Source organism: Channa argus, chromosome 13 (assembly GCF_033026475.1).
Source record: "Channa argus isolate prfri chromosome 13, Channa argus male v1.0, whole genome shotgun sequence".
NCBI lineage: Eukaryota > Metazoa > Chordata > Actinopteri > Anabantiformes > Channidae > Channa > Channa argus.
Window position 1 is genome coordinate 13,874,711 of NC_090209.1, and position 13,090 is coordinate 13,887,800.

Here is a 13,090-nt window from a genome sequence, read left to right on the forward strand (position 1 = left end):
TAATGGCGTCAGTCTGATGTAAGCATGCAGGTGGAGCACAGAGGTGCAGGGTTCGCCACTGTTTTTCTCTAAGTAAAGATAAAGATTTTTTATATATCGGTTGTAATTCATATAGATTTTTGAAAGCACTTGAAGATCCAGTCTTCAATACAGTGCATATTATGCAATATAAACACTTGCAATGGTCAAAGTTGTTGTATGAAAATTTAGTTGTGTGTAGACATAATGTGAACTTATGCAGCATGTAAAGTAACATTCCACTTTAAGAGTTGGGAGCTGCTGATAGCCGCTTAGCAGCTGTAGCTGTGTTGCCATAACTAGTGTTAGTTACTACAAAATCAAATGAACATTTGCTCTACATCTTCAGAAACAAGTATTACCTGTGTAACTTCTCCTCAGAATGGATGTTTGGCACAATTTAGTTAAATATGTTTTTTGGCTTCCTGTCAGGTACACTTCCTCCCATTCTATGTCTCATCCATGTGTTTTTTTTTTTTGCTACTCTACCTCCTTCCACACCATGTTGAATAAAGCTACTGGATATGGCCGAAAAGAGCATGATTTGCAATGCAACGATACAAATGATAGATAATATAACATGATAGATAACTTTTAATTCTCACACAATATACATCATCATACCATATAGCCCTGTAATGACATAAATGGCTGAAAAAAACTGCACTACAACAGCCTATAAAGCTGTGTTTCATTATGCCGTGGGTTCAAACTGAACAAGTGCTTTCCAGCATTCTGAGGGGAAGGCTGAGTGATTTTACAGCAAAGCTACAGCTGCAGCCCCATATGAGACAGAAAGAAAGAAAGAAAGGGGAGGAAGTTAAAAGTGAGAAAAAAACAAAAGAGAGAGCCAATAAACAATGAAGAAAAAGAGTGAGGGGTGAGAAAGAAGGGGAGTGCAATGAAGGAGAAGAGGAAGAGGAACCACATAAGAGATGAATATCAGCTTGTTTCTGCTGCAGCAGCTATGACGTTGGTCAGTGCAGCACGACAGAGACTGTGATGTCACTAATGCAGCACGCCACCAAGGTTATTCTGCATAAACCACCATTTAGCACTGCACAACACCCCACAATGCAGGGATGCTGGGACACAAACCCCTTTCCCATTCCTTCCTCCTCCTCCCCCTTTACTTTTCCTCTCTTTTCTCTCCAAATTTCCCAAGATGCACTGGGGCTGTCAGAGCCAGACACTAATCCATGCCCTTGACGAATGCATCTTATAATAAGTACTGGCAGGCAATTTTAGGTATTTCCATGCTGTAAATAATGCAGAGAGAGAGAGAGAAAGCGAGAGAGAGGATTGCTAGGAGAGAGTCAGAAAAAAAGAGGCATAGTAGATTAAATGGGACAAATGATTAATGCCAAAAAGATGCGTGAAATAAGGGGAGCACAAGGTGTGAGGTGGAAGACGGAACAGGATCCTTTGAAGACAAATACATTGATCATAACATCACAGTGAAAGCCGCTATTGCTGGTTTTGACCTAAGCCACCCATTCTACCTGAAGATAAAGACGGAGTTATGTCAACATCAAGGAAAGAACCTGAACTAAATAAATGCAGCTGGAAATGCAGCACAGGAATTTTCAAAGTGTTTCTTGCTGTATTATTTTTGTCCATGAAAAGCTCATTCTGACTTGACATTATATAAAAGCGAAGAGTGTGGGCAGAGAGTCACTCTGTGGCAATACAGAGGACATTTTTTTTCTCAGCCGATATTAGTAGCACAGCACAAACTAACACATATTCTTCTGAGAGTTAAACTGCTGATATACTGCAATGTGGTGTTTTTTTAATGTACATTTGCACTTAAAGTGACAATGACAGCAAAGAGGTGATGCAGGTCTATATCTTTGATATATAATTTTGAGGATTCACAAGTATGTTTGTGTATGTGTATATTCTAAACCTGTCAGGACCCAGGCCATGATAAGGCGTAAGCCAAGGTTCCTTCATTCCACTCTTATGCACAAAAAAAAAACAAGATTTTAGAAATGTTCATGAAACTATGTTTTTAATTTGTTTACTTTAAACCATTTACAGTATGCATCCTAACTCTGCTCTTCTATTGCAGCTTGACTAAGAATTAAAGGGCTTTTTTTCTGTGGCTCCTTGTCTAGTAAATTTAACATTCATCAATAAAACAATAGTTTAATAATTTAATTAAAATTTAAATATTTAAATGTCGTATGCTTTAAATTCTTTACTGATACATTATACGTTTGTATCTTGTATATCCTATCTTTGTCCAACAGGACACGTCTTTACTAGAGAAGCCACCATTTTATGGCTAGCTGTGGGTTTCAAAGTATTTCACTGTGTAAACATCTCCTTCCTGTGCCTGTGAAGATACGCTCCAGACAACTCTGAAAAGAGGAGGCTCAAGATTACGGCCCTGCAGCTTGCTGACCACATGGAAACCATGATTGTAGACCTGAGTAATATATATAGCAGCCGTCCACTCCTTAATGTTGTGTATTGTGGAAGAAGGTACGCCCTGGCACTGATGTCTCCACCACTGAATATGGAATATCACAGCCAAATTATACACTAAACACACAACATTTGGCAATAATGTTGTCATGTGTCTATCATAAACACTGGAGAGTTGGCATCACTACACATAAAATACTTCAATGTAATTTTTGCTTTCATTAATTTGTCATCAGCCATGTATGCCAGTTGCTCATGGGCATAATGTGCCATTAAATTGCCATTATGAGTTTAGATATAAACTACAACATATGGACAAACAGATGAAACTGCTGTTAAAATTAATTGACAAAATTTAACAAAACTATGAAAAAACAGCTTGTTGCAGTTAATCCTAAAAAGATTTTTACTTCATGACATGCTAATGTTAAAGCAACTTTTCACATGTTCAAGAATTCAATCAAGCATCATTGAGAAACAAAAAGATGCAGAAAAAAATCATATCTCTCTCCTATGGTATTGCTTCTGTTGCTTTGTGTCGTTCTGATTATTGCTTCCACTCACTCTACGCTGTCTTCAAACAAATTAAATTCCAGTGGGGTCACAACTGACAAAACACAGCCCAAACAAATGTACCAGATTGTCTGTGTTAAGACCCTCTCTGAAGTGAGCAAAAGTCAACTCTCCAATGTACTCCTAAGGAAAATGGTGAAAGATGTATGTACAGTATATACAGAGAGGAATGCAGCACATTTAATGTCGGGTACTAAACATAGACATTGTGAGAGATGGAGGCAGAGAAATACCAGGGTTGATTTTCTGTTTTTTGGTTTTTTTTTTACCTCTGAGTTGAAGCGAATCTGGCAGACGTTACATGAGATGACTGGCCGCTTGGTCTTGACCAGAGGAACCCCAAAGGTGTGGTTGATCACAGCCTTCTGCACCGGGTCCATCTGATAGAAAAAAACAGGGCAGAAGACAGGGAAGAGACAAGAAATCTATGAGCTATAATCCAAAGCTTTACTAGCTAATAGGACAGTCCACAATAATGATTGGGTGGCTGTGCTGTACCTTTCTACAGGCCAGTGTGGAGCAGAGAGGCCATCAGTGTTTTTCTGTGCAAGAGACTAAACCTAGCGGTATGGGTGGGTGAGTGTAGTGACAAAAGTGTTGACAGTATCTATTCAGTGTTTACTGTATGTCTGAGACACCTGTTGTGTCCTATCCAAGTTCAGGCTTCACTGCCTGACCAGGCTGTAGCTTCATACTGACCCTGTGCAAATTGTTTCAGCTGGGACATCCATCATCTCCGTGGTGCTAAGCGCCTTGTATAAATTTAAAGGACACACTTAAGCACATGTCAGTGGCTAAGCCTTCCACCTAAATGCTGTCCCAGACACAAAAGACTCTGCCTGTACTGGTGAAATGGGGCTCTGTACAAATTATTTATCTGTGCTTGAAGCTGAATTTATCTACTGATCATTGCTGATTAACCTTAGCATTAGTCTGGAGTCAGATGGAGGCAGGAGGCAAGTGCAGATTTCCACCATAGGAAAATGTTTGGTAGATAAAGTACAAAGCAATTATATGATGATGTGGCACTGTACGGATATACAAAAGAAATGAAAACACAACTGGCCTTAAAAAAATGGATAAGATGATGTGTCTTTTGAATTCATAAGGCAGTGAGGGAATGTTCCAGAGAGTCCTCCAAGCCTTATGCAAGCGTGTTGGTTTGGTGAGCGTAAAAGACTGTAAATGACTCAATTTGGCTCATCACTACATTTAATTTGGTTAATGCCCAAGCTTTCCCTTAAGCTACCTCACGCCCAGAGCCATAGTCTCATTAAATATACAAATGGATCAAGACTCTGGCCTGGGGAGTGACAGAAAGAAAAGATCGGCTGAAATGAATATTCTCACAAGTCCAGCTCAGACAATGTGAATTTCTGTATGTTGCTTGTTACTTAGCAACTACAAAGAAACAGTGTAAACAGTGAAGGGAAAATGGATAAGAGGCCTGAGACATTAGTTGGGTGACAGGACAGTACACAAACACACCATCTGGAGGAGTGAATGAGTGAAGGAGTGGGAGAGGAAGATGAATTGAGACAGACAGAAAGAAAAGGGAGGGAAATCATGGAAAGAACCCAGAAAGAGAGAGAGGCTCAGGCCGGACATCCTCACATCGCACATTCTTATCTCATTTGGTTCTCTTTAACAAACTCCACGTTCCATGACTCCTTCTATTTCTCTCCCTGGAAACAGCCTAAAGTAAGCTCTTCTGCTGCTGTGAATTCAGGGAGGACACATATTGAGCAATGAGAATTGTGGACAATAACTGTCTGAACAACTACAAGAATAGCTCAGTAGTGCCTGTGCACTGAGCAGTTTAAACCAACAAAATGACTACTTTTACACAGCGACTACAATAAAACACAGATTTATATCAGCAATTACCTCGGGATTTAGATCAAATCCATTCCAAGTCCTGCCAAATGTTACCTCAGCTCTATGATGTGACCTATCATCACCATTGCTGAGGAAAGTTTAACAAGAGGCTGAACAGGCGTGGTGGAGTAAACTGTACATGTGAATCACAGGCTTCTCCCCAGGCAGGCAGTCCACTGCTTTGGGTGTGGGGCAGCTGGGTGTGGGTCAACTATGATCCATCTACTTGATTCAGCTGTTGAAAACACAGTGCAGCTGCCAACAAGAATTTTTGGACAGCTGCTCTCAAAACATGTCCTTATGAAATAAGAGCAGAGCACTGTGGTGTAACTAAAGAATGATTTTCCAAAACTTACTCAGTCTCTTTGACCAATTTTGACAGAATTAGCAATCACATAGCATAATAATGCTGTATTTGCTGGATTAATAGTTGTATGGAGCTGTTTTGAAGCGGTGAGAGGACTGGCAGATGTACATAAACCACACATAACACTGGCTTTATGATCACTCAGCGGTCATGTCAGCAGCTCCACTGGGCCTTTAAACCCAACAACATAATGCCTTTGTTACCACAGAGCCCATTCTGTGAAGAAACAGTTTGAATTGCAACCAAGCATCTCTTTGTACTGGACAGCATGCACCTAAACTTACTAACAAGTTTTGCTCTTTTCCTTGCCTTTTTCTCTTCTTGTCTTTCTCTCTTTGAATCTCGCTTTTTTTGTCTCTCTTTGCAACCTCACTGTGTTTGATCATTTCCCTCCTACAAAATGTTTGGAAAGGTTGAATTCCAGTAACAAGGAATGCACTACTCTGTGACTCTCAGTGGGACCACTCTGGCAGTCACAGTGTAGCCTGCACTGTGCCAGATAAAAACAGCCTTTGAAGCACAAGTTCTACAGTACATTTGAGTTGTGCCCAAATAAAAAAAAAGACACAGTTGGGTGATAAACAAAAAGCTCCAAGTATCAGAGTACTCACCCTCTTCTCATCTGTGTCTGTAGAAACTTGGAGCTGCATTGGTCCTCCTGTGTATGCGCTGCTGGCCGAGTTGTGTGTTTGGGTCTCAGCATTTCTGAGACTGAAATTGTGTGTTGCACCTTCCTCACTCATCCAGGCTTCTGCTTGGTTGTCAATGGTGAGTACAAACTAAGTAACTAACTAACAAGTAGGGCTTGTGCCTAGTGATGCATTGTTTTTTTGGCACCCTCTCTGCTTCATTTAAGATGAAGCACCTCTACCTTTATGATTTTATCAAATATCTCCCTCACACGCTTTCTTTTTATTCAGACATCACCTAACAAGTGCCCCTCCCTATTGTTCAGCCTTTACCTCCTCTCCTCTCGGCTGCTTTGTCTCTCTGCCTCACACGTCCCTTTAGTGCGTTCCCTGTCTTTGCTTCCCAGTTTTCCCCTCCCCTTCTCTCTCTCTCTCTCTCTCTCTCTCTCTCGCTCTCTCTTCTCCTTGTCATGCATACTTGATCTGTCCAGATGCAGCCAGGATTGTGTGTCTAACTCTCCTTCTGCTCAACTCTTCCCCCAAAGTTCACACCATCTATCAGATGTCATCATCATCCACTGGAGCTCTTGCTCATGCCTTTGTTCAGTTTTACTCTGATGAATGAACAAGTGTGTCTATCTGGTACTCCAGACTGTTTGCACCCATAAAAGCAGCAAATATATCAGTGTGCTCCAGACTTCAGTTTTTGATCACATTTTCTCAGTGTTATGAAATGTACAATAGAGTATTGATTCATTTTGACCAGCGAGCTAATTAAGTCCCATGAGGAACTGAACAAAACATGCCCTAAATCATTACCATTTTTTGATGATTAGCATCCATCCAAAGCCATTTGTAGAAGCAACAGGTATAACTGAATGTCAATCAATAGGTCTAAGAACATTAGGGGGAAAAAAACTGCTGATCTGCACTGCTGGAGAGTGTGGTCATTTAGAGGGAGAGTGAAAAAAGAAATAAAAGGAAGATGGACAGCAGGTGAGATTCAACATGTGCATGGGGCTTTGCATCATTAGACAACTTCATCAGAAATTCCTGACTTTGCATCCTGAGTAAGTCCACACTACAGCAGGCAGCTCAGCTAAGCAGTGTGTGAGCATGCATATGTCTCAGGAACAGCTGCCGCAGATAAATAATTCAGCCTCGTCACTGTCTACAGGCACATTGGGTGAGACAGACAGGTAGAAGACAAATCACATTAGAGGACCATTAAAGCTGTACATGGCTTTAGGAGGCCATGGCCATTCCTCTGCTATGGAGCTAATAACCATCAGTGTGAAGTAGAGTCTCATTAAGACTGTACAAACTCAGCAAAGATCACTTATTAAGAGAGAATGGTAGAATAATGAGCTGTCGGCTTAGCACAGGGACATTTCTCAGGGATATGGCTCTTATAAAGCAGTTTTATCGATGAAATATTGTGCTTATCCGTATTTTTCGCAGTATTGATGCATAAATCCGTATTTTTTACAGTATTGGTGCATATAAACACTCATCTAGAAATGTCTTTAAGTTGAAAAATCCTATAGTTCACCCACTGTTCACACCAATATATAAAAGAGAAAAGATAAGCAGAATGCTATTCTTGTATAAAGTTTCTAAACGCCACAACACTAAACAAATTAAACATAGAAAAGCTAATGTTCATGATTTCTTCCAGAGGAATATATCAAGAATCTTCGTTAGTTGAAACTGCATTGGAATTGTTTAATTTTGCATTTTTACACCTCAAGTACCAACTGTACTCTGATGTCTGAATGTTTCAGCCATTCTCCAGCATTGTTAATGCAATGCAGTAGAAGCATGCAAGTCCTGTCAATATACTGGTGCCAGTATCTAGAGCTGTTAGGTCAGATTGTCTTCCAGGCCTCTACTATAGCCCCATCTTCTGGCCACTAAGCTGTAAAACACCAGCCAGGACTTGCTGACAGTCCTTAACTGCAACAGCTATTAAGATTTAGCATCCCTGTGGACCTTCAGGTGTAGTTAATGTTCTGAGGAAGAAGATGTTGAGCAGAGGGAAGTTACAGAATGAGAGATGGAGAGATTCAGAGAATGGTGCAGAGGAAGCAAGACAGAATGAAAAGAGGGCAAGCAAGAATGATTTCAGGACTATGCTAACAGATGCAAGAGTGGAAGCTGAGTGCTTGCATAATTTAAGTATCACTATTAATCCTGTTGGGTGCACTGCAGTTGTTACATCAGTCAGAATGCCTCAACTTAAGCCTGTGGTGGGCTTTTAAAATGACTGTATTTTTAAAAATGTGTTTAATATTGTCTGGTTTCCTGTTACTATCCCTGTAGTACAAGATGTGGTCAAAGCCAGATAACTCAATTAGAGACAGTAGATTATTATGTCGCCCCAATATACCCAGCTGACACATGTAGAGAATAACTCATTGCTAATGTAATTCAGGAGTAAACTGCACTGATTTTACATATTGCAGAGATGTGTTTACACTCCTTAATAGAGCCTGGAGGAGCAGTCAGCATATTATGCTGAGTGGGTGAAATGCTAAATATCTCTACAGTCTAAATTCAATGATGTTAGTTAGGGCATGGGGAGACAAGAAGTTCCCTCTAAAATAAATATGACATCAAAAAAACTGTGGTGTTAGGAGTATACAGGTATAATAGCCATAGAGCCATAGTTTTTTTTTTTTGTTTGTTTTTTTTTGCACATTCCAATGCAATTGCACTTTTTTTTTACATGCTGGACATTTAAATGCACTATACCGTTTACATGCTGCTCTTTTTTTTTTTTATTTTTTTTTTTAACACCCCTAGCACACTTAACTGTACTGTACTGTACTGTAAAATAGTATACAGTAGGTTTACTGGTCGGCACTGTCTTGGGTCTTGTGTCCTGTCCTGTGTTACTTGTGTTGTCTGTCTACACTGTCCATCTGTTTTTTCGTCTGCACTGTTTGCACTTGGTTGCACTCGATGCACTTTACTATAGCTTGTGTTGTTTGTAGCACCTTGGTTCTTGGAGGAACGTTATCTCGTTTCTACTGTGTACTGTGTACCACTGTGTATAGTAGAAATGACAATAAAAGCCACTTGACTTGAATTGACTTGACTTGACTAGAGCTGCTCTTTATTTGTTATGTCTTGGAGTGTGTATAAGGAGTGTGTGTACATGTGTGAACATCCTGCTTATCTTTTACAGAGGCCTTATAGAGAATCTATATAGCATGAATTTTTGGTGTGGGTGTAATCAACGACAAATAGCTTTGAACACACTCATTTTAAAGTGTACTAAATCATTAAAATGTTTATGTTACCCATATATGTTATGAATGCATCATAAAGGTAAATACACACCACAGAAACTGCTATGACAAATTGATGTGTGAAGTCTCTCTTTGCAGTAAGGTAGTGGAATTAAGAGACGCCAACGTGTTGGGTGTGTCTTTGTGTCTACATCAACTCTCACCGTGTTGAAGTTATGGAAAAGGCTCATGCTGTGTGGAGGAGGTGGGGTCTCCATGGGGAACTGCAGAAAGGGCTTCATGTCCAGGTGGGGCTGGATAACTGTTGGGGTCCGCAAGAACGTCGGCACCGCTGCCCCGGCCCGGTTTATTCCTCCTACGCAAAAAAAAAGGCAGAGATAAATAAACATACAGGCCTTTTAATAATGTTCAAACACATTAAATTAAAACTGTTTATAGGTTAAATATCTTAGAGAATAAAAGGAAAAAACCTGTTGTTTCCAGGAAGGTATTACTGGAGCAATAATTGCAGAGCAGAGGCAATTATTTCTTTATGGACAGCGCATAGCTATGTGGAACCCCACTGGAACATGCAATGTGCAGAAAAGCAGCATTTGGGCCATTTCAAATTCTCCAGTGATTGCTGTGGACAAACTTTCTGGTTTACTGACTGACAAGGTGACAAGACTAAAGCTTCAAAGTGCAGCTGCAAATGGTGTGACACTGAGGGTTTTGTGGGCTTTGTAGACTTTGCATGAGACTAAAACATTCACATCAAATGAAGCAGGGATACCACAGAGAAGAAAAGAATGCCACAGAGGCTGTGGGGATTCCTCTTATCCACCTGACTGCCAGTCTCTTCTCTTCTCTCCTCTCTTGGGAGACATCTGCAGCTTGAAGATAATGAGTTTCATCTCAGCATGTGTTGCATGTGACTCATGCACCAGAGTTGGATCACTTGGTTGTGTCTAATTATAGAATGAATGAATAATAGACTCTGATTCCTCTACTCACGCCTGACACACACTCTCTGGCTTTGACTGTATCCAACATGCTGTTTGACTAAATATTCATAGGTGCTAAAACCCACAGTCACTTTTGCAGAGCAGCACAAGGGTACTGCTCACCTGTGCACTATGCTAATTTTTAATTCGCCTCTAAAAGCATGCAAGCCTGTCATAATGATACACAGCTCCCTATTCTCATCATTGCTCCCATCTGCCTTCTCTTCCTCTCCTTCTTATCCCCCCTCGCCTCGTCTTTAACCTCTGTCAAGGATGATAGTGATGGGGCCCACACAGCAAAACTCAGCCTCAGCAAGCTCTTATATTAAGCTTCTTAATATCCCCAACTAGATTTCTGTGGCTTTCAAATTCCCCCGAGACTTAAAGCTCTGCCGCTCTCCTTTTTGGGATTGCTCTAAGCTACTCTTTCGCTATGTTATTTGCTGTCTCTTGCGCTGCTTCCTGCTGCAATTCGTTTCTAACTGCCTCCACACTTTCACATGGTAATTTCCGCATTATTTGACACCTCTGCATTTTCATCAAGCTTTATGTCAACTGAATGTGATCAGACAAAATAATATGACCGCTTCATGGAGGAATATGGTGTAACAGCATGAGATGCAGTCTCGAAAGTTTGGATTATAGAGTGGGGGAGATACAGTAGAGACAGAGAGACAGTGACTTTGTCAGAGTAAGTGAAAGTGCTGTCTCAGCTGAAGCCCAGCTGCCTTATTATGCTTTGCATCTGTGGCCCTCAAGGTGGAGAGAACTGCATCATCACCCCTAGTTAGACATGTACAGTAAGTAACAAGCCACACATATACCTTTGCATACATGTATGAAGGCTCATGCTCACACATGCATCAATTCTTACACCATCAGCGTGAAGTTTGTAGCTTGGAGTCTGTTTCATCTCCACGGGATAACTCAGCACTCTCTACTCTCAATCATCATGCCAGATGTGTTTATTTTTTGATTTTGTTGCAGGGACTGATGAGTTTTGGCATGTCATTTCAAATTAGAATGTCTCACACATTTTTTTAGTATGCACACTAACTAATATATCAGAAAATGTATCAGAAAAGTACATCTACTGTAGTTCCCCTCAGTCGGTCTTTGAAGCTGAGCTCCTCCTAAATCCTAGAGGATGGGAGGTCCTATAGCTGCACACTCCTTCACCTCTGCCTCAATGACTGATGAAGACAGCTCCTCCTCTGGGGCTGTGTCACTGTCAACATGACTAACAAACTGATTCTTGACTGTATTTATCATGAACCTATACTACACGTTGATACATGGATTTATGTCTGGTGTGTGTGCGTGTTTGTGTCTGTTTTGTGCTTGGAAGTAGTGTCACAGTTAGCTGAAGTTGCCCAGTAGTAATGTTTGCAGCTCCCCAGTGAGTCTGCATTTGAACATGGAGGCTGTTGCTGGCAGTAGGTGGCAAGGCTCTGGCAGACTGACAAACTGAGAGACTGGCTGACCAGGGTACAGAACATAGCTTTGCAGGAATGGGAGGAGCTCAAATCTGAAAAACTGAATGGAGCTGAGGACCAGATAGGAGTGAGAGGAGCAGTTGTCCTTGAATCAAAGACAGTCTGTCCCAAAGGGAATGTGTGTGATTGTCAGTGTGTAGAACTCAGAGTGGGTCAGCTTTATTTTTCTAGTGTATAATTACCCTGATAATTTAAATCCCTCTTTGGGGACCTTTGCACAGTGTATATCAAACAAATCACTGCATGATGTAGGAGTGTGTGTGACCTGTGCAAATGTTTGTCCAATTGTCTGTGTGTGTGTGTGTGTGTGTGTGTGTGTACCCATTGGGCTATACTCTTTACCAATCTTACACTAGAGCCAAGCTAATGACGAATAAGTAATTTGATTAACAAAAACCGATTGATTAACAACAACATAACAAAGACAGAATCATTAAACCACACCACACTGCATCAATGCCGTTCCTAATACACAGCTGATACCATGATGATGAATTGTACCATTTCTCTCTTTAACATTAGCAATTAATTATTTTTTTAGATACTAGACTGGTGGTTTAACAAAACAAGCACTTTAGCTTTAAGAAATTGTGACGGGCAGTTTATACTAATAGATAATTAGATCTTAAATCTGGAGACATTCCACTAACAATCAACAACCAAAATCACTATAAGATAATTAAAACTCAAGTTAGTTACTGCATGTTGAAAAGAGTTGCTTCCCTGTGTGTATGGCTACTGTATATTCCCACCCTTTAATTTCCATATTGGCGCTTGGAGCCTGTGTGACTGTCTGTGTGAGACAGTGTGACAGACAGGCCAGTCTAGAATAGCTGAGAGGACTTGGACAATGATTTGGATGCTGTTAAACCCCGTGATATGCCTGGAATCCTACCAGACTTGCAGAGGCCATAATCAGAGCTCTGAAACAGCCTGGTGCTGCAAATCTGTGTGTGTGTCTTTTTATGGTTCTGTCTTTGTGAGCTTTTTCTTTTGATCCCTCAGCTTAAGGATATTTATAGTTCCATTTTTATTTATTTTAGATAATTGTGAAAGTAATGGTTAGGTTTAGGCATGAAGTTGTAACAATCAAAGCTGAGTGACGGTGTATTCATGTTAAGGGTGATTCCAAATATACAAGTATATGTGTACTAGTGTCAACAGACAAGACAGGCAAAAACACATCCTCACCCTTTGTTACACGTGCAGTGTAGACTGAGGAAAAAAATCTAGAGCAGGCAGTTGAGAGATCAAAGGAGAGAACGGCTGATTCTCCTATTTGGAGCAATTCGCCAGGCTGTGTGGTCCTGATTAATCTGCCATTGGCCACATCCCCTCCTCCACTGGAGAAGTACATTTATATACCACACATACACACAAGCACGGATCAGTGTGCCCGTGTGTGTTCAGGTTTGAAAAGTGTAAGCAAATAAGTTAAGTACAAGTAGACTGCAAATAA

General features: G+C 40.7%; 1 protein-coding gene across 4 annotated transcripts in view; it reads right to left on the minus strand.

Annotated features, from left to right (window-relative positions):
* znf385a (zinc finger protein 385A) overlaps positions 1–13,090 on the minus strand; it is a 58,017-nt gene that overhangs the window by 15,861 nt on the left and 29,066 nt on the right. For 3 of the 4 annotated variants that reach the window (XM_067526802.1, XM_067526803.1, XM_067526805.1), the window contains 2 exons: positions 9,356–9,507; positions 3,294–3,404 (listed from right to left, as the gene is read on the minus strand). In XM_067526802.1, coding sequence (XP_067382903.1) covers positions 3,294–3,404; positions 9,356–9,507 — 263 coding nt within the window. Of the gene's footprint in view, positions 1–3,293; positions 3,405–5,880; positions 6,271–9,355; positions 9,508–13,090 lie in introns of those variants that run through there. The other variant, XM_067526804.1, reaches the window with a different exon arrangement.